This window comes from Aptenodytes patagonicus, chromosome 3 (genome assembly GCF_965638725.1).
Source record: "Aptenodytes patagonicus chromosome 3, bAptPat1.pri.cur, whole genome shotgun sequence".
Taxonomy (NCBI): Eukaryota; Metazoa; Chordata; class Aves; order Sphenisciformes; family Spheniscidae; genus Aptenodytes; species Aptenodytes patagonicus.
Window position 1 is genome coordinate 42,614,320 of NC_134951.1, and position 21,895 is coordinate 42,636,214.

The 21,895-nt window shown below is 40.2% G+C and overlaps 2 protein-coding genes across 3 annotated transcripts in view; one reads left to right on the forward strand and one right to left on the reverse strand.

Moving 5' to 3' along the window:
* The window catches only part of ZNF292 (zinc finger protein 292), a 56,619-nt gene extending 41,897 nt beyond the window's left edge, over positions 1 to 14,722 (forward strand). For both annotated transcript variants that reach the window (XM_076333183.1, XM_076333184.1), the window contains 3 exons: positions 2,623 to 2,759; positions 4,006 to 4,147; positions 5,870 to 14,722. In XM_076333183.1, coding sequence (XP_076189298.1) covers positions 2,623 to 2,759; positions 4,006 to 4,147; positions 5,870 to 13,057 — 7,467 coding nt within the window. In that variant the 3' untranslated portion in view covers positions 13,058 to 14,722. The remainder of the gene's footprint in view (positions 1 to 2,622; positions 2,760 to 4,005; positions 4,148 to 5,869) is intronic.
* Positions 14,163 to 20,602, reverse strand: GJB7 (gap junction protein beta 7). Its single transcript, XM_076333185.1, has 2 exons — positions 19,909 to 20,602; positions 14,163 to 14,299 (listed from the first exon to the last, which is right to left on the reverse strand). Exons 1-2 carry the CDS (start codon positions 20,600 to 20,602, stop codon positions 14,163 to 14,165), a joined length of 831 nt encoding a protein of 276 aa, XP_076189300.1.
* Between the last annotated feature and the right edge of the window lie 1,293 nt (positions 20,603 to 21,895).

The window sequence follows — 21,895 nt, forward strand, 5'->3', positions numbered from 1 at the left end:
AACTTGATGTTTGATTTTGCTTGAAGTATTTTAAAATTCTGCCTCAGATCTTGTTAGTAAGGTGAAGATAATGGTTTTCCCACTCTTACTATTTTAACTATAGCTTTTTGTGTAGTACCCAGTACATAGAACGGGGCCCTTTAGATGCTACTTTCAGTTCAGAGAATAAATGTAACCTTTTTTGACCCAAATGCCCAGGTGAAATTGAAGGTGAAATCAGATATTTGATCTGGTTTGAAATACAAAATCCTTCTTATTTAAATGCAAAAGTCAAAGAAGAGATGACAGCTTTGCTCTTCTGCATTCTTTCAGGTGACATCTTCATTTCTTACCCCACCCTGAAGTTTTATCTGAGCTTTTCTCCTTCTTAAAGGAAAACTAACTGCAATTGTCAGTTTTCTTGACTGTCTGTATCTCTTTGCTGTCTTTTTGTCTCTGTCATCTTTTTACATTAATAATAAGTATTATGCATGTTGAAATTGATCTTAAAGGGATGAAAACTATGCAGTGATTAGAGTTGGAAAATACCCTAAATACAGACTAAATTCTAAGATGACAGCTTCTCACTGGGCATGTCCTTCCGATGCTCAGTAGGATCGGATCGGTCTTGCCCTCCCAGCTCTGGCTGCTGTAGGCCCTCCCAGAACAGGCTCAGGAGGAGCTGTAACAGGGCTGTGCAATCTCGTGTTTGTTTGTTGAAGACTTGCAATGGAACTTGGAATTTGTGACCCTGCAAACATGCTTCCTTCATTACTCAGCCCCACCGTGCTCCCAAAGCAGAATGGGCTCAGTCAGTGAATGAACCATGAATCCCATGGACAAAAGGAACGGGGTAGCCTTGTTTCTTAGGATGCCATAACATACAGATAAGTTCAAACTGGGTTATCACAGAGAACCTAATTCAGATACTTCCAAACCTTGGATTGCTTGGGTTGCTTAGCTTTGCAGCTTCAGCTGCAGCATGATTTGCAGTATTACTAACCATTCCGGAAAGTTCATGTATTACCAATAGAAGGCAGATATGCTATTAACATGTCAAGGTGGACTTCTGAACTGAGAAGGATAGTCGTTTCGTAGTGTGAGAACAGTAAGAAAATTGGGGGGGGGAGGGTAAACTGTAAAGAAGTACAGCTCACTCTTTAGTGGTATGGAAATTTTGATATCCATTCAGAATAGGCAGAAAAGTAGCATTTGAGCTCATTTTCAACTTGGATTAGTCTAATAGTTTGCTTCAATAACGTGAAGAATTCAAATCTGCAGTGTGTGAAATGCTAGACTGACAGACTTGATGGCTGTATAGACCTTTGCTGGAAGCAGGGTCCCTTAGGAACTCTGAGAGGCTGGAAAAACATTTCAGGAAAAAATTCCCTTTATTGTAAGTTCAGTTTCCCATATTCTTCCCTAAGCTTTTAACTGATGGTCCCTGTCTGAGATGGGGTGCTGAGCAAAGCAGACCTTCAGTCTAAAATGGTATTACAGTTATGTTAATCCATCCTCTCTGAGGTCTTGAGAAATGCAGTTTTCTTTAGAAGATGACTTTGAAGTTATTAAACCTCAAATGATGTTCAATGAAGGGTTATTAGTATATTTACAAAGTGTCAATTTAGAGGAAGAAAGTGAGTTGCTGTACTCTTCAAAATTGTAGTTTGATTGCTGGACCAATAGCTGGATCCCATGGTGCCCAACCAAGCTGTGCTGCCACCTTATCCAAAGTACCAAACTAGATGCGTGTTTGGGTGGGCGCTTCTGTTTCTTGCTTTGGGTGGTCGTGTGATTTCTCAAGAGAGACTTCCAACAGTGCTGTTGCAATGGTCAAGTTATTCTTCCGTTGCCAGCATCAAAGAATAAATACCAGCATGTCCTGCCAGATGTGCTAATTGATGTAATCAAACCAGTCTGCTGAGAATCAAATTAGACAGTAGTTGTCAGAACAAGTGCGCTGATTCAGTACTGATACAACTGTCTAGTACTGCTGGGTGACTGTGGGGTTTCCTTTGTTTTGCTACAAAACTAAGTGCTTCCATCGTTGCTTGAACAAATAAGTTACGTTGCAGAGACTGTAATGTTCTTCTAGAAGAGCATTCAGTTGACCTGCTTCTTACTGTACAGCTTCCCTTTTCTTTTTATCTTTTGATTTTTTAAAAATACTGGAACGTTCATTTTAAACTTCAGATTTCATTAATCGCCCAGCTATCGTATTAAAGTAGTAGTAACATGAGTGACTAGTAAACTGGGTTAGAATTTCAGGTAATAACCTTTTTATGTTAGGCTGTAATTTAAAGTTATAAATCTGCTTATTACAATTATCATATGTATGTAATATATATGAATAATTAATGTATGTTGAAATTTTTGGGTGACTGGGACAGTAGATATAAATAAGTCTTCTGTTTGAGAAACAAGTTTATATTCACTTTAATAAAACAGTTTTTCTGGTGGCATAATCAGTTTTGACACTATCTAGAAATGCACTGATTTGCTTTTAAGCTTATCTTTATCTGATAGAGTTAAATATTCACTAAGTTCTAAATTACTGTCTTTTTGCAAAGGATCAGATGACTGTATGTCTGAAAATGAAACCACTTTCTTAGTCTTGGTCTTGTTTTCTTTCCTCCCTTCTAGATTGCAGAAGTAGATTGCAAAGATGCTCTAGAAATGATATGTAACCTAGAATCTGATGGAGATGAAAAAAGTGCTCTAATTTTATGTGCAGCATTTTTATCTCGCCAGCTGCAGCAAGGAGAGATGTACTGTGCCTGGTGAGTCTGAATATTGTTTTCTGTCTAGCGGAACAAATATTAGTTTTGGGAAGATAGAACTGATACATAAGCCATAAGTTAACTTTATTTAGCTGATAAAATCTATGAGCTAAACAGGAAGGAGATAAGGCTCTTGGAAAGCTAAAAGAGAAAAGAAAAAAAAAAAGTATTTGACAAGATTAGCTTCCATTATGGGAATTTGAAGGCTGCCTGTATGATGAGGCATTTACAAATACCAGTAGCTGGTTAATAAATTTTCTTGACAATAATCTTACACTGTAGAAGTAAGGAATTTAATATCTGCAGGCAGCTAGTCAGCATTATGTCAGCACTTAATGCATAAGTACTGTTCCAATCTGTCCTTATTTCATAACACGGTATTTCTTTCTCTAACAAACTTCTAGAAAAGAAGGAGCTTTTTACTACTACAACCAAAATAATAAGCTAGATGGAGATACTTACGGTTTAGAGCTTGCTTTCATTAATGTGGGAACAAATAACTGGTCTTTGTTGGCAGATATTTGAGCTGTTAGGGTCTGAATTTCCAACTGCTAACAGTTCAGTTGTACTTCCAAGCCTGTACAGTTCTTGAAGAATTTGCTTTGTTTGTGCACCTCCTTTCTATGTGCAGCAGCAGGAGAAAAGGATTTTGCTTTAACAGATTCTGCTAAAGTTTTGGGGGTTACACCATTCCACAAGGTACTAAATATTCTTGGCTATTTGCACCTAAGGAGGAATGAACTTGTGAGTTAATGTAGATAGAGTAATACTGTTTGGCTTTGAGGGCTAATTTCTTACTAAATCACAGTTAGATTCAGCTCTTAAAGCAGAGCAGCTCAAGAAAAATGTATCTACCACAGAGAAAAGCCATCCTCCTATAGCTGTTAGTAATTACTAAGAATTCAGAAGTGTAACATTCTAGTCTGTGGAGTGAAGCGTAAACTACTTTGCAAGACTTTTTTCAAGGCCATATCACGAGTCTGTAAATTATGTAGCATAAATTGTGGTAATGCTGGTTTTATTCTGATCTGTCTTCTGGAATTGAGTCATTGTAACAATTTTGAAAATTAGATACTAATAGCGTGGGTATATTAATAAAAGCTTTTCTCTGTAAGATAAGGTGTGAATAAATTCAGATTTTTTTCCTTTCCCAAAAACAAAATAGAAACTGTTCTCAACCTTGCATTTCTTGTGATCAGATTAGTGGTTGCATTGCTGGCCCTGAAATATTGTTCTCTTGTTCTAGGGAACTGACTCTTTTCTGGAGTAAACTGCAGCAAAGGGTAGAGCCTTCTATTCAAGTGTATCTAGAGAGATGTCGTCAACTTTCTGTGTTAACTAAGACTGTTTATCACATTTTCTTCCTGATTAAAGTAATTAATTCAGAGGTAAGGATGCTCCTGAAAGAATATTTTTGGAACTTTTAATGGAACTGTAATCAGGAAAACTTATGAAAGCTGCTTAGACATCCTGTCTCTTTGTGTAGCATCAGCTTTGGGGCAATCCTAATTGTTTTTAGGAAAGGCCACAGTAACTTCCTTCTGCAGGTAAACTATAAGTTGATTCATTTTGAATCATTAAAACTTCTTTGTTCCTTTGGAAAAAAAAATTGGGGGATAAACAGACAAGCTGGATGCCACAATTGAGATGAAGGAAAAACTAAAGGTGAGGTTATAGCCTCTACTATTGTCCACGTCCTCTAAATGAGGACTATTTTCTGTTAGCAGGTCCTAACATTCCTCTTCATTATTTTCTGTATTTCAAATATTACAGAAAATGGAGAGGAAAAGCTTCTGAGGAGAGGAAATGAAGGCTGTATATTAATATATAAGAAAATTACAGAAAGTTTTAAAAGAAAAACCACCACACAAAAAAAAAACTTTTGAATTGCCACTTAAGAATGTAGTTTGTTTTGATAAATGAAATACTTGCCTTTTGTGGACTAAGATCCAATGTTGTATTGAAAACTCTGTTCCTCTATCTCAGCTAACCTCGTCATTTAATTTTCCTCGTTTCCTCTCATTAGTAGTTGCACTATTTAATGTTTATAGCTAAACTAAGCTCTTCCGAAAGCATTTAGTTGGGAGATTTCTGTAATTTGGTATATTAATTCTAAGAATAAAAATTCCTTTTTTCCTTTTGCAGTGTTCAGGTATGGCTAATCACAGGCTTCTAATCTTCAAGATTATTTTTTCCAAAGATCTGAACTAAATTGGAGTTAGGGGGAGGAAAATAACTTTCACAGGGGCTTGTGATATTAAGAGCTCTGTCTGCTCCATGCCATACTGATTTTTCTCTAGTGAGCTGTGGATCATTTCATTGATGGCAGAAATTGGAGGCCATGTGGGTAGTAGATTTGTGCATTCATAAATTCGCTGGACTTTATTCTCATGTATACCACAGCCTCTCTGTGCATCCTTGGCAGCATAAAGGGACTGTAAAGTGGACATAAATGTAATTTACATTGCCTGAACGTATAAATGAGAAAAGACCACATGACCTTTGGAACACTTAAATGATGGATCATTTAACTGTACTTACTACTTCCAGTTGGAATGAAACCATATGTTCAGTTGAGGTCAGTTGACTTTGAAGTGGCATAATCTTTAAAAATAAAAATAAACCTTTATACCTTAAGTGATCTCCAAATTATAGATCTTTTTGAAGATCACGTGCTTCTCTTACTGTAGCACTTTTTACCATTTGAATTCTACCCAGTGTTAACTTAATGCCCCATAGAAGCTCATCTCAAATAACTGTGACACAACTGGCAGGCTTTATTTCATGGAAAAAGCTCAATATTGCTCTAATATAAACTGAACACCTCTAACATACAGTCCTAAAGTCCTCAAACTAGACAGAACATACAATTAATTTGTGTTTTAGTTGTATGTAAACTTCCACTTTTTTTAGTAGCATGAAGACATGTTATGCAACTTAAGGAATAGCATCTAAAGACAAACCACTATGTTTCTTAAAATAAAAAGTATTATTATAAACTCCAGGTGCATTTTTTCTGACACTTAGGGTTGAATAATGATATCTTTCTATTTACAAATATAGAAAGGGTTGTGATAAGCTGACTTACTAAAATTAGTCTTGCTTTACAGATTGATGGTGCTGGACTTGCAACCTGCATTGAACTGTGTGTGAAAGCGTTGCGCTTGGAATCCAGTGAAAATACAGACGTCAAGATATCTATTTGCAAGACTATCTCTTGCTTGCTTCCAGATGATTTGGAGGTTAAACGTGCTTGTCAGCTGAGTGAATTTCTTCTTGAACCCACTGTGGATGCATATTATGCTGTTGAAATGCTATATAATCAGCCTGACCAGAAGTATGATGAAGAGAATCTTCCAATACCAAATTCTTTGCGCTGTGAGCTCTTACTTGTACTGAAAACTCAGTGGCCTTTTGATCCAGAATTCTGGGACTGGAAAACTCTCAAGCGTCAGTGTCTGGCACTGATGGGAGAGGAGGCATCCATCGTGTCATCAATAGACGAACTAAACGATAGTGAAGTTTATGAGAAGGTTGAGGATTGCCAAGAGGAGACTAAAGAAACTTCTGTGAATGGGCTTGCTGGCACTTTTGATGAAGCTACAAGCCTTCTTAAGGGTATCAGAGATGAAAAGCAGAAAAAGAGAGAAATTAAAAAACTCAGAGAGAGGGGGTTCATATCAGCTAGATTTAGGAACTGGCAAGCTTATATGCAGTATTGTGTTTTATGCGACAAAGAATTCCTAGGTCATAGAATAGTTAGGCATGCACAAAAACATTATAAAGATGGAATTTACAGTTGCCCTATTTGTGCCCAAAATTTTAATTCTAAAGAAAACTTTGTTCCCCATGTAACTTTGCATGTTAAAAAATCCAGCAAAGAGAGATTGGCTGCTATGAAACCACTGAGAAGACTGGGAAGACCTCCTAAAATAGCAACTGCCAATGAGAATCAGAAAACTGATTCTGTATCTAAACAGGAGCAGCGACCCATTAAGAAGAACAGTCTCTATTCAACAGACTTCATTGTGTTTAATGATAACGATGGCTCGGATGATGAAAACGATGACAAAGATAAACCTTACATACCAGAGATAGTGCCAGTTCAAAAGCCACTACCTGTTAATGAATTCACCTGCCCTGTAACATTTTGTAAAAAAGGCTTTAAATATTTTAAAAATCTAATAGCACATGCAAAGGGGCATAAAGATAATGAAGAAGCTAAACGTTTTCTTGAAATGCAAAGCAAAAAAGTGATTTGCCAGTACTGTAGACGACATTTTGTAAGTGTTACTCACCTGAATGATCATTTACAAATGCACTGTGGCAGCAAGCCTTATATCTGCATACAGATGAAATGTAAGGCTGGCTTTAACAGTTATGCTGAGCTGCTGACACACAGGAAGGAGCATCAAGTCTTCAGAGCAAAGTGTATGTTTCCTAAATGCGGCAGAGTGTTTTCCGAAGCCTATTTACTCTATGATCACGAAGCACAACACTATAATACCTATACCTGCAAAGTCACAGGCTGCGGAAAGGTATACCGTTCTCAGAACGAACTTGAAAAGCACCTTGAGGATCACAACAAGCAGCCTGAAAAAGTGCAACAGCCTGAAAACCAGACTAATCAGCCTGATCTTAGTCAGCCTTCTAAAGCTAATGAAAATACCGATGGAGTTGCTGTTAAAGAGGAATTGACATCTCCTCCAGCTGACAACCGAAGTAGTTTTACCGAAGGAGAAAACATGGTCTGGAATCAAATCAAAGCAGAACCGGTAGGGAACGAAAGTGTAAAGGCATCAGCGAATATGCTGCAGCAAAGCGATTCATCGCCTAATGCTGGTTCGGAGCAGTCTCCTATGGGCTCAGTGAAGACAGAAGTGGCGATTCCAGCAAGCGGTGTTAAGGTACCTGCTGTTAACCAGAAGATCCGAGATAATTTTGTAAAAAGAGGTAAATTGGCTGCTACTGCCAGTAAAGTAGATACCACTAAACCTGGAGCCCAGCAGTTGTGCTCATCTGTTGACTCCTGTCTTCCAGTTTTCCAAGAGAGAAAGGAAGAAGACTGTCTCAGTCAGACTCAGAATATTCAAAATATTTCCGTGACCTCAGACACCCTAAAACCAGAAGCCCTTGAATCAAAAAGCTTAGAAAGACAAGTGAGCCTTGTAAATCCATTTGATGTGCAGAATCAGGCAGGATATCGAAACAGTGTACCCATTTCCAAACTTGAAATTGAAGACAGTATTAAGGCTGCAGCTAATCTATATAACCTGCCTTTAAAAACTTTAGAAAGTATAACATTTATTCCTTCGGAGCCTAACATAAATAGCTCTTTAGTTCCAGCTGTGTCACCAGCAGCCCCAATTCAGAAATTTAATTGTCAGGTTGAGGGGTGTACTCGAACGTACAACTCATCACAGAGCATTGGCAAACATATGAAGGCAGCACACCCTGACCAATATGCCGCTTTTAAAATGCAGCGTAAAAATAAGAAACCACGAAAATCCAGCAATCTGCAAAACGTGCCGAACGATGGGAAGATTGTTTATCTTATGCCATCGCAAGTGGGCAATCCCAGTGGTGCTGCCTTTACCGCACAGAACAAACCTAATCTGAATCCCACCTGTTCCAGTCAAGTGCAACATGTCTCAAGTACACTTTTCCCAACCCACCTAGAAAACTTGGCCAATCCTATGTTGCCTATAGTGGAAAGTGTCATAAATCCAAGTTTGTCTACTCGTATTAAAAGTGAGCCTGAGAGTGTTTTATGTTCACATATGGAGAATCTGTCTGGTGCAACCTTACCTTCCCAGTTGGACGATCTGGCAAAAACAGTTATGCCTCTGAATATTGATGGCAGTTCAGATCCTTTTCTTCCTTTGCCTGCAGAAAACGGTCCAATGTCTCTCTTTCCTTCGTCAGCAGAGAATCCCCCAAATTCAGTCTTTTCACAACTGGAAAATAACGCAAATAACTTTTCATCGCAACTAGAAGGAAACACTAGTTCTGCTTTTCCAAAAGAGGAAACTGTTGATCAAATATTTCCCTCACGATTGAGTAACGAAAATAACTTCAATGAAACTAGTTCTCAACATCCAGCTTCAGAAAAGGTGAAAAAAGATCGTGGCCGGGGCCCAAATGGGAAAGAAAGGAAGCCAAAACATAACAAGCGGGCAAAGTGGCCAGCAATAATTAGGGATGGCAAATTTATCTGTAGCAGGTGTTTCCGAGTTTTCACTAATCCTAGATCACTTGGTGGTCACTTATCTAAGAGGTCTTACTGTAAGCCTCTTGAAGGATCGGAAATTTCTCCAGAAGCTCTGCAGGCTAATGGACAGTCTTTGCTTGCCAGTATGATTCTTTCCTCAAATTCATTAAACTTGCAGCAACCCCAGGAGTCTGCCTTCAATCCAGAGACGTGTTTTAAAGATCCATCATTCCTCCAGTTACTTGCAGCTGAAAATCGTTCCACAGCCTTACTGCAGACTATGTTGCCACGGGCCAATGTGACTAACTTTAATACCGGTGGGAATGAGGAAGGAAATCAAATTATAAAACAGGCCTTGGAAACTGCAGGCATCCCGAGTACCTTTGATAACACAGAAGTACTTCCACACGTAGTTACAACAAGTTGCGTCACTGGTACAACTCAGATAAATGCAGCTGTTCTCCCCAACTCAACCGCGCCCCCTCTGCTGCAGACAGTCTGTAACCCCAGTACCCTGCTAACAGACCAAAACAGGACCCTCAATGCCAAAATTCCTCCAATAAACGAATGCAAGAGTTTGCCTGTTTTTGCAACAGAGGACTTAATGCTAAAGACTATTGAAAATGGCTTATGTCCTAGCTCGTTTTCTAATACTGTTGCAGCAGCGCAAAACTTTGCAGGGAACAGTTCACGAGTTTCAGTTATAAGTAGTCCCAAGAATTCAGGATCAAGCAACTTGAATAAGAAGGGAACCAGTGCTTCAAAGAGGAAGAGAAAAGCAACTACGCCCTTGCTTGCGCCCAATACATCACAGAAAGTAGCAGTAAATAATGCAACAACGATGGGACTTCTAACCAAAAGCACTGAAGGAAACGTGCAAATACAGGGAGAAAGTTTTCAGTCCAACTTGCTGGCAAATTGTGGGTCTCAAGCAGTGGTGGAAAATCTCACGCAGAAACTCAATAATGTTGACAATCAGTTATTCATCGCCAGTATCAAAGAGAACTTCAAAACAAATCTCGAGGCTCATACAACGTTACCCCCTTTAACAGTAAAAACTGAAAATGGAGATTCCCAAATGATGGCTGTAAATTCTTGTGTGCAAGCAAGTTCGGAGGAACAGATTTCAGAAGACAATGTTATGCAGAACTTTGAAAAAACCCTGGAAATAATTAAAACTGCTATGAATTCACAGATACTTGAAGTGAAAACTGAAATTCAGGATACTGTCGCTGCTTCGGAACAGAGCTCGCAGGTAAACAATGCACAGGCTTCTTCGGGAAATTCTGCACATAGTGTAAAACTACCCACTCCCGCACAGTTTGCCGTGCACATGGGGAATATCACCCCTGCAAAGAGTAGCTCTGCTCAGTCTGAGACGTCTCAAAAGGACGATACTCAAATATTGGAAATTTTGGAGGGCTTGCAAAAACTGAAACTAGAAAATGATTCACCTATTCAGATCTCCGAGACTGTTTCCCAGTGTCCTCCAGCAGATATGCTAGCACCAGCAGTTCCTGTTTTATCAACTGAAAATAAACCCCTCGTCCAGATATCTTCAGAGGCAAGTAACATTCAGTTTAGCGATAAAGTTAATAAGCCTTTTGTATGTCAGGATCCAGGCTGCAACTATAGTGCTATGACAAAAGACGCATTATTTAAACACTATGGCAAGGTTCATCAGTATACTGCAGAAATGATACTAGAAATTAAGAAACATCAACTGAAGTATGCCCCGTTCAAATGCGTTGTAGCTACCTGTCCAAAAACATTCACAAGAAACTCTAATCTCCGAGCACACTGTCAGCTTGTACATCATTTTACGACAGAGGAGATGGTAAAATTAAAAATTAAAAGGCCTTATGGCAGAAGATCTCAAAATGAAACTGTAAACACAGCCCCGCGACCTGTTGAAATAAAAACTTTGCAGACGCTGATAATAGAAAACAAAACTGCAGCTCCATTGGTCAAAGAAGCTCAGATAAAGGAAGTTGTAGAGCCTGTAAAAGTCTTGGAAAAACTTCTACCAGAAAATAATATTCCTGAAAGACTGGAAAAACCTCCCCAAGTGGTTTCTGTTCCACCGGAGCAGCATAATGCAGCCTCTTTTGGTAGTACGCAGGCACAACCCAAAGTACGCAAGGTTAGGAGGTACAGGAAGGAAAAAGAGGAGAGAAAACGTAGGAAGCCCGTAACAAAATCTCTGGAGTTTCCCACTAGATACAGCCCTTACAGACCATACCGATGCGTCCATCAGGGCTGCTTCGCGGCTTTTACGATACAACAAAACCTAATCCTTCATTACCAAGCTGTGCACAAATCTGACCTCCCTGCCTTCACTGCCGAAGTGGAAGAGGAGAACGAGCCAGGCAAAGAGGAACGCGATGAGGTGGAAACCAAACCCGCCGTCAGAGAGTTCAGGTGTGAGGTGAGTGACTGCTCTCGCATCTTCCAGGAAGTTACCAGCTTGATACAACATTATATGAAGCTTCATGACATGACTCCAGAGCAAATTGGAAACATGAAGTCGGCTCCAGAGGCGGGAAGGTTTTCTTGTGATCAGTCTCAATGTAAGTCTTCGTTTACAGCGTATCTTAACTATGTTGTACATCTTGAGGCAGATCACGGTATTAAGATAAGGCCAAACAAAGTAGAAGATGACGGTGTATTCAAGTGTGACTGTGAAGGCTGTGACCGTATTTATGCTACTAGGTCTAACCTCCTGAGGCATATTTTTAACAAACATAATGACAAGCATAAAGATCATCTAATAAGACCCAGGAGACTGACACCAGGTCAGGAAAACATTTCAAGCAAAGCAAATCAGGAGAAACCATTGAAGTCCAAACAGAGAGGACTGAAAAACAAATCGGGAAAAGAAGGTAACAGGCTGTCGGTGAAAACAAAACGAAAGAAAAACGTGACCTTGGAAAACAAAAACTCAAAAGGAATGCAAGTTCAGGAAAATAAGGCTTATTCACTGAAACGTGGCAAGCACGTATATTCAATAAAGGCTAGAAACGATGCCTTATCGGAATGTACGAGCAGGTTCATAACTCAGTATCCATGTATGATAAAGGGATGTTCGTCCGTAGTTACAAGCGAAAGTAACATAATAAGGCATTATAAATGTCACAAGCTGTCCAAAGCATTTACTTCCCAACACAGAAATCTTCTTATTGTATCTAAAAAGCACTCTGTCTCACAAGTAAAGGAAGCCTCTTGTGAGCAAGAGGAGACTGATAAAAAAAGTGACGTGAAAGAGCCTGAACCGAGTTTGATAGCGAGCAATAATGATTCAAGCACATCTACGTTACCGCAAAAGGAAACTGAAAAAGGTGAGAAGGATGAAGTGGACGAGCTGACAGAACTATTCATTACTAAACTGATTAACGAGGATTGTTCAAGTGCTGAAAATCAAGCAAAAATCTCTTCCAGTGTAAATAGTGACTTGCAGGAGACCAGCTCCTGCCCCTCAGAAAAGCAAAAATCAAACAACTTAAAAAGAGCAAACAAAGAAAAAAATGTATCTCAGAATAAGAGGAGGAGAGCTGAAAAAACTGAGGAAGTACTGCCCGTTGACGTGAGTAGCATGCAGAGGGAGGAAGAGACTGCTGTCGCCATTCAAACGGCTGAAGAGCAACCTGCAGCTTTCGACTGGAGCTCGTTTAAGCCGATGGGTTTTGAAGTGTCATTCCTCAAGTTCCTTGAAGAGTCTGCTGTGAAGCAAAAGAAAAACACCGAAAGAGACTACCATAGCAGCGGAACCAAAAAAGGATCCCACTCGAACTCGCGAAAATCCAACGAGAAGACCTCCGTAGCAAGTAATAACGTCACTTGGTCAAGTTCTGAAACAGAAACCCTCGTACCGTTTGCCAACCCATCGCAGCTTCCGTGCGGTGATAATGTAAAGATAGTTTTAGACAAGACTCTCAAAGACTGCACTGAGCGTGTGTTGAAGCAACTTCAGGAAATGAAACCTATCGTCAGTTTGAGAAAGCTCGAAGGACGTTGGGAGGATAATCCAGAGGTTACAGCTGCGAAAGTAATTGTTGTGGGTACCGAGGAAGGGGAGTCAAAATACTGAAAACCTAATGTGTTTAACCGTAACCTGTAATAAAATGTATTTTGAATAGGAAGCCATCAAGCATGCTAGTAACCGTGGAGCTCTTTTATTTTGAAGTGATTTAATCTAGCAAAAAACATGACATGAGTCATGTAAATTTCTTATTTGTTTTTATCCCTATGGGACTTGAAGAACAGAGTAATTGCTTCAGTTTTGTAAATACTTGATCAAAACCTCAACTTTCTATCAGATTGTCCTTTCCATGAACTAAATCTTTGTGAGTTGTCTGTGATTGGTATCTTTCACCAGGTCACTGCTCATGTATAACAGTACTCTTTATTTGTAGATACATTTTTTTGTATATATTTATTATTGTAAATCATTTGCTGCCACCAGCAGTCTGTAAGTCTAAACTATTAAATGACACATTTATATTCGGAATTTTAATTTGTAACTAAGTGAGCAAGTTTTTAAAACTGTCCTTTAATCATTTTAAATTAAGAACTTTTGAACTAAAACTAGCTAAGTCTGCCATATCCAGTTTATTTTGCATAAAGCGTTTATTTACAGGAGAGGAGCTGGATAAGATCACATTTCATAGGTTAAACGTACTGACACGCTCTCATTTTTGTAAATTTTAACATCCAGTATCTATGGATGATATTCATATGTAGTTAACTCATAAATATAATAGTTTTCTTATAGCTACATTTTTCATTGCTTTTAATTGGATACAAAGCATTTATGATTCCATAATAAAAATGGAAATGTGAATAAAAATAGTTTGCTACATTGGAGATTTAAAACAATATTTGGTATTAAAGAATCCGTTGTGAATGTGATAGAAAATTAGTAGTGTGGAGCAGTGTATATATTTGAGGTGGTGATTTGTGAAGTAGCCCAGTATTGCCTTAAATAAAATCACATTTCATTTCTTGTTTTATACATGTGATCTTATAAAGGTTATTTTTGTTTCTGTAACTTAGATTGGTGTATAGTTTAATTTTTGTTAAAAAAACAAAACAAAAAAACTTCAGAAACCGTTTTTGTAAATAGTGGGTTTATAAAACAGATGGTTTATTTTGATAATACCAATTTGGTATCTATCTATAAAATACGTGAGTCCTTATGCCATACCGCTAAAAACTGAATAAACAAGGCACTTTCTGAAAGGGAAGTGAGATTGTGATCTTACAGATAAACTCGGTGGTTGTGCTCTATTGATGGCATAGGCTCCCTCCGCGCTCCTCTGCCTCTTGCTGACTGTACCTGGCAGCACTCTCGCCACCTCTCTCTTTTCCACACTGGAACGAGCCTCAGAAGCGGTGCCGCTGGTAGAGCCCGGGATTGGAGCGATTTCTCTGTATGCTGCTAACCGAAACGACAGGTATCCAGTTTGTTGAGTAACCAAAAGCGTGAATGCGTTGGTGGGAGCTGTCAGTACCCAGGAATCTACGATGTTGGCTTTCGTGCGTGATTATGCTTAACTCGGACGGGACAAGCCAGCTGGATTGTGTGGTACCAAAAATTTTTCTTGGATTATTCTCATTACTGGATGTGACCTACCTTCAGTAATATAAAATAGTCTTTATCCTGGGAGAGATTGGCTTGATTTTTTTTTTCTATAAACTTGTCTTGCCATGTAAAGCTTTGCATTAAATGCTACACTTGATTGCTCTTAAGCTATTCACCTGGAATCTTTGACAGTTTACTTGATATCAATGCAGAGGGCACATTCCTACGACCAAATGAAGTGACCTGTGAGAGTGAGGATTATGTATGAAAAAGTGGAAAGGCGACTGCGTTTCAGCTTGGGCATAGCCCTTGGTTTGCTCTCTGGTGCTAAATCGCATACCTTCTCAGAAAGCCCGTGCTTCCATTTGAACGGAGCCCGTTTGCTCCTCTCGCTTTTGATCCCTCCTGAGTGATTAAACTGATAATTCTGCCAAGTTAGTAAATCAAAGGTGCGGTCTGAGAATGATAAAACCAAAACAAATCCTTGCGTTTTAACTCTAGGAGAGATCATTATAATGGTTATAAGCGCATGATGCCACGTTCTACCGACCAGAGGCCGCGCGGTCTCCCTGGATGGAGCTGCTCTTGGATGTGAGCCGCGGTGATTGTAGAGGGGATCTTCTGCAGGGGAGAAGAGGGCAGAGAACCTCCTCTGGAGAGGATCCACAAAGCTCGCCTGACATCTCTTGTTTTCAGATGTACCTAACCACTGCAGTCGCTGTCGACAGACCTCACAACTGTTAGATTTTTAGAAGATACCTTTTTGTGTGTGTAAGTTAAATAGTTTCAACATTGACATTCTCGATGATAGATACCGCATCATTTGCAGTTTTTTAGACTGAGAATAGATGACAACTATTTAGCTACACAGTGCTATACTAGAATGCTATTTTAAAAAAAAAAAAAAAGGAAAAAAATTCCAATGTCATAAATATCCAGGAAATAATTTCTCGTTTGGATTTGAATGTAGGGTCTGAATTTCTGAGAGACTTTTTTTTAATACTGTCTCATTCTTACCCCAATTAATCCAATTAAAGTGGGTGCTGTACCAATATATCGGTGCCCCCCAAGGCACACTCCCTTTTAGGTGGGCACTGACAGCCTGTCCAACAGGTAAGCTAGTATGGTGAGTTGTTTCCTTTTTTTAAAAAAAAAAAAGTATTTTAAACTTAAAGCGGGGGACTGAAGGCAGGGTCTGATTTAAGATGTCATGGTCTGCAGAGGGCACTATGGTTTGGTAAAGCCACCTACAAAAGTTCCTGAGGAAATAAGTTTGGTATTTGCATTTAGATTTCTTACCTTGAGCGATGTATAATGCCTCCTGCTATAGCAGTGGCAGCATGCCTGAACTGACAGCTCCTCCGGAGCCTGGAGCCGTACCCCTGCCCTTGGGGCTGCTGGGCAGGATGAGGCTCCAGGGTGGCCGAGCCCGGCTCTACTAGCACCACCTCAGCCTGCGGGGTGCCCCGACACCCATGGGTGCTGCCGGCCCCGCTGCCCGGTCCCTCTCTATCTTCCCTCTCTCCTTCCTCCTCTGTGTCTCTGTCTTCCCAGCCATGTCACCCATGAACTGTGGTGCATTTCAGCAAAGACACTTTCTTTTAAACCTCTTGTCGCCATCAGGAATGTGCTGACTAAAGCAGTTGTTGCTGCTGATGGGGGAGCAACCAAATCGAGGAGCCTGGATGCAGAGTATAGACTGTTTTGTGATTGAAAGACATCTTTAAACCAGCAGTCAGCCTCTTTTGTGGTTAACTATAAAGAAATCTTACATTGTCTGAGCCCTAATTCAGTGTAAATAAGAGTAGTGGGTCTGTCCTCACATGTTTTGGGGTGGTCGTTCTCAGCAGGATGGGGGTGACTGTTGGTCCTAGAGTGTTCTGCTGGGATGTCCTGTCTACCGCTGTTGGATAGCAAGGGAGTGATGCTTGTAGAAGTAACACTGAAAACAGTCGCTGGTTCAGGTGAGGAAAAGTAGTTGGCTGTATTCTTGCAATTAGCTTTTGTGCCAAAGAATGTGAATGGTTGGGGCTCCCACCTGCGCTGGCACGCTACCCGGGGGTTTAGGTCCCCAGGGCTAGAGGAGCTCACTGAAGCAGGAGTTGGGGCAGCAGCTCCGGCTCCTGCCCTGCTTTTTTCTGTGACTTTTTTTTTTTCAAATCTCATCTGTCACAAGGCAAGGAGATGACTTGGGTTTTAAAGAAAACAAGGATCTATGTAAGACTTGGATCTTTTAATGTTTGCAGAGATGTTTTGAAATATGAACGAGGTAAATATTTTTGTACGAAGTGCACGGAGTGCTCATGTTATTTCTCCGTTACAGTATGGGCTCAGATCAGCTTCCTACCAATTGCGATGTGCTTGAGGAGACTGTACTTCTACACTAAAAAAGAAAAAAGCATAGCACTTGAATTGAATTTTTTTTAATTGTGTCTGTTTTGACTGACTTGGAAGTTCAATACACAAAAAAGACCTTAAACCTTTAGTTTAGGGACCGAGCCTACAAACTCATTTGAACCAAAAACGTAAGAGCGTCGTTCACTTCAGGGATGCATGGATGAGTGAAACTTAAACTGGAGCACAAAGGAGTATAAAGGCGGGGAAAGGGCTGTGGAAGGGAAGGAGCCAGTAAAAGACCAAATGCTGGCCAAGAGCAGGGGTTCAGAAAGTAGATGAGTGTGTTTCTGTTCTCTCAGGTTAAGTACGTTCTGACAGAGCTGCCTTGTGTGACGCTCGTTTCCTTTTCATTAGTGGCTCTGTCAAACACTCCTCTAATTTTGCAGCACAGGGTGTAAAAGCCACCTGGCTGTTTGCTACGAGTGAGTCGGGGGTTGCGCAGAGTTGGTCCATAATAATTTTTCAGAATATTTCTCATGTAAGGTACTGGCTTAGTCAAAACTGAAGTATCCTCCAAGACTTGAAACCTGTTGCTTTTGGAATTTATTTATCATTTCATGGCTGTTGAAGATAGGAATTAGAAATAAAACCATTCCAAAGAATTGAAGTTCTTGTTTTACAGGAAAATTTTGGGTCTAAGCGGGAAGCTCTGACCAGCCACAGAGCTTTAGGAGATGCTCTAAAACCCTTCAAGCCCTGACTTCATATACTTTTTTATTACAGAGCAGCTAATGCGCACATTTAATCAGAAACCTGTGTTGGCTAAACTGTGCTTGTTTCTCTTCGTTTTCTCTCAAATAAACCTTGCTTTAAAAAAAAAAAAAGAATAAATACTTCTTCATTAATGTGCTGTCTTAAAATCTGTCCTCAATAATTAAAAAGCAGTCATTTTGGAAGCAGTTTTTATTTTGACAGTGTTGCCATTGTCTTAAAAAATGATGCGTTAGGGTACAAAAGGGCCGAGAGAACTTTGGTTTTTGTTCTCAGTTACTCAACCTGTGACCGTCACAGTTGCCCAGGGCTGATGGGCAACGGTTTTGCTTCATGCGGTGCTTGGTGGGTTTCGTCCAGTAGCCGCAAAAGAGTTTCTAACGGCATTTCTGTCATGAGCCGCCTTCTGTGTGTGTAGAGATCGAACAGAAAATGTTCTGAACGGTGTAAAGCGCGTTGTCTCGATACACACACTGATTCAGCGTCACTCGAGATGTAAAACTTTAACTGGCCACAAGCTGGCAAGCTGGTATCTGAGAGACTGCTGTCGCTGTTGAGTTCAACAGCAGCAAATGGATTTTCACCTTTTATAAAAGCAGGTTTATTTTAGCAAAAAAGCTTGAAAATCACAGTCAAAAGCACATAGATCATTCATGACTTCTTTAAGTTAATTCTGTAACTGCTACCCCAGTACTCATAAAAGTAATACTTTGTAACCAAAGCTGGGGGTTTTGGAGGGAAAAAATAGTTACCGTGCTTTTGCTACTGTTTCCTCCGCTTTGTCCTGGCATGAACAATAAAATCAGCAGGCAGCTCCACTTACTGCAGGTGGTGGTTTTCTCTAAAGGGTGTGTTTTGATCAGGCTCAGTACTGATGTATGTCCAAAGGTCTCTCATCCCAGCAATGGAAAGAGAACAACACTACCCTGAAATAAGTCTTTTTAGGTACTTAATTTCTGTCCTCTCAGAAGTCCAGGTTCAAGACGAGACACAGCAAATTTCTGTCCCCTTCCTGTTAGCCCCAGTGATGCGCATAACAAAGAGCAGAGATGCGTGGTGTTTAAGAGAGATTCTGAAATTTGGGGGGAGGGAATAGGTGATTCTTTTTTACTTTGTTTCTACTGGACGCTTTTCATATTCTTAGATCTCACACGTTCTTCTATGGCAGGGAAATCTACTGGAGGAGTAGCAGTATTTTCAGCCTTACTAAAGGGACCAGATTCCAGGCTACCAAATACTAGGACTCCTGGCTACTGTTTTGCTGCATTGTGCGGTCCACAGTTCTCTGCTGAGATCCTAGGGAATTGGGAATGATCTTTTCCCTTAAATGCCACAGCCACAGAGCAGGAAAAAAGTCTAATGACTCGGGAGCTGCTCAGTGCAGGTGACCAGGAGTTAACCCTGTGCTCCAGTATACGCTGCCTGTGCACAAGTTTGAGCACGTACCTTTTCTTACAGCATGCATTCTGATGATAAAATACCCTAAAAACTGTAAAGGGCTCAAATACCTCCAGAAGGAGGTGCTCCACAAATAATAGCTAAATAACCACGTCCGTCTTTATCACCATGGGCTAAACTAGATGTGTCTACCTCTTATTTTTTTCTTTATTTGAGATGTTTTACAGTAGTCCAGCGGAATGGGCTTGTGACCGTCCAGCTCACTTCAAGACACCAGCAGCCACTGTATGCCAGCGCTTTCCGATCGCTATTTCAACAGCTATCGGATCCACCCGCTTGACAAATGCTGTACATCCCCTTCCTGTTTAGCGTCTTAATCCCAGGTTCTTCCAACTCTGCACATAAAAAGCCTCTTTTTGCTTGTACCAAAGCAATTCTGTGTAATATTCAAAACACAAGTGTTTGAGCAATTGTTACAGCATGATTTACTATAAGCATCTGTGTTTATATTAAAACTTAATGGAATTTTCAGACTTCTACACCTCTTGTTTCAACATGAACAGATCTAGATGATTCTATGTATAACGTACATAACGCAACTGAATTTATCCACTCAAGTAAGGGGGGAACTAATAGAGAAAAAGTATTTCCTACATAACTATCCTTTCAGTTTTGTAAAGCACTGACTGGAAAAGCAATTCGTCAAATACAGCTTGTGTAATGGGAAGGTGGTCTCTGAACTTCTTCTTTCAAGTCAACGAGGAGCTTTTTTCCACATTTGTCTTCTATATTCAGGGGCAAGGATGGGGAGCTGTTGTGGAACTGTCCTGCAGCTGCTGGTCTGCGGTGACCGATGATTTCTGATTTGTGGCAGTCACTTTTTGAGCCTTGATGTTTCTTGATGTACCTCTTCAGATAACATTTTATGGAGTATTTGAAAATGAGATAACTCAATTCACTTAGATTTAATACAATGCACAGGCATGAAGTTGCCACCAGAAAACAGATGAAAATCATCTTCTCAGTGGGTTTGGAAATATAGCAGTCTACGGTGTTGGGACAGGGTCTTATGTCACATTTCACAAGACGTGGTACTTTGAATCCATTGTACAATTTATAAAATAGAACAAGAAAAACTATTTCAAATCCAGTTTTTAAAATAAGGCTGATAAGGTAAGTGCACAGCAATCCACCATCTATCTCTCCTGGACTTTTATAAAGTTTCTGGTTGTGGTGTTTCTCTCTGTTCTCTCGGTAAGCAACATGAAAAACAACCAAGAGTGAAGGGGTAGAGACCATGATTAATTGCAAAGCCCAAAGTCTGATGTGGGAGACAGGGAAAAAATGGTCAAAGCAGACATTTTCACAGCCAGGCTGCTTGATATTGCATTTGAATTCATCGTGTTCATATTTCCAGATGTTTTCTGCAGCCACAACGTAAACGAGTAAGCGGAATATGAACACAACTGCTACCCAAATTCTTCCAATTCCTGTTGAATATTCATTCACTCCACTCAGCAGATCACGTAGGAATCCCCAGCTCATTTTTCTCCTCAAGGAAAGAAGGAAATGCTGTATCAAAGAAACACAAGATCAGAGAGATGCTTCCTCCTGGGTGAAGAAAAATGAGATGTTCATTCAAGGTGAAATATAACCAGTAGCTGAAGCAATTTAAAATTATTAAGCATTTTAAAAGGAAAACAACAACAACAAACTCCTCTTAGTTCTGGTAGTTTCTACCTTCTGAGGCTATTACACAAATTTATTTGCTGTTAAAATAGGTTTTGTCAATTAGGTTGAAACCTAATAGTTCTGTTAAACTGTCCTCTGCAAGAAAATGGGCCTGTTCTTCCCGAGGGTCTCCTGGGCGTCAGGTAGAGCTTTCTCTGGCAAGTTCAGGCTAGCACTCTATCACTGAGGTATACTCAACTTAGCCCTGTCAGTTATGCAAATATGAAGCACAGTCAAATCAGATTTCACTTCCAAATTTATGTATAGGAGCCCTGTGTCCCGTAATAAGTTGACTACCAAAATGCAAATTGTTTTCTTTTTTTCTGTGGTCTAACTTCTCGGTAAACTTGTGCAATATTGTAAATCCTGTCTTGCTTCACTGGATTTTCTTTGTTGTATTTCTTATCATTTAAGAAATGCACTAAACTTCACTCCAAAAATGTTTTTATTGTATAGCTTCTTTTCCGCACAAGCCTTCCCCTGTCCTAACTCTGGAACACTTCTTTTGGAAGAGCTGCCTAAGGAGCCATTGGCAGCCAGACTCTCCTCAAAGTCAGAAGAAGACCTGAGATAACCACCAAGAGCATACAGCCACCTTCCCACCTGGCCCCACCTCCGAGGTCTGCGCGGATCTTCGAGGATACCAAGCTCCCTTGTTTTGTAAGAGCAAAAAGTAGATGCATTCCTAGGACACAGAATGGCTGGGAGACATGAGGAGGGACATCTGAGAAGTTTCCAGATCCGTGTGTTCCGTCTTTTAATGTCCTCATCCCATCTACTGCTCCTGCAAGCTCTGCCTAGCAGGAGAGAAAATGTACCCCTCTGTGGCTGCAGTGGCACGTGCAAATCCCGCTGCCATAGCTGCAGTTGGTACTGATGTGTGAGCAAGTTCATCAACTGGCAAGTTTAGAGTACACGTAGTAATTAGGCCTCAGCATCACAAAGCTCAACACAGATGGAAAGCTCAGTACTACTTTTGCTGTCCCTTGATTCTGCAGCCCATCATGATCTCTGCCTACAGCCAGACTTCTGCTGGAAAACAAGGTTATTTGCCTATTTGGCTATTCCTACACTGCTACCATTAGAGCTGGTGACTTCCTTGAGAAG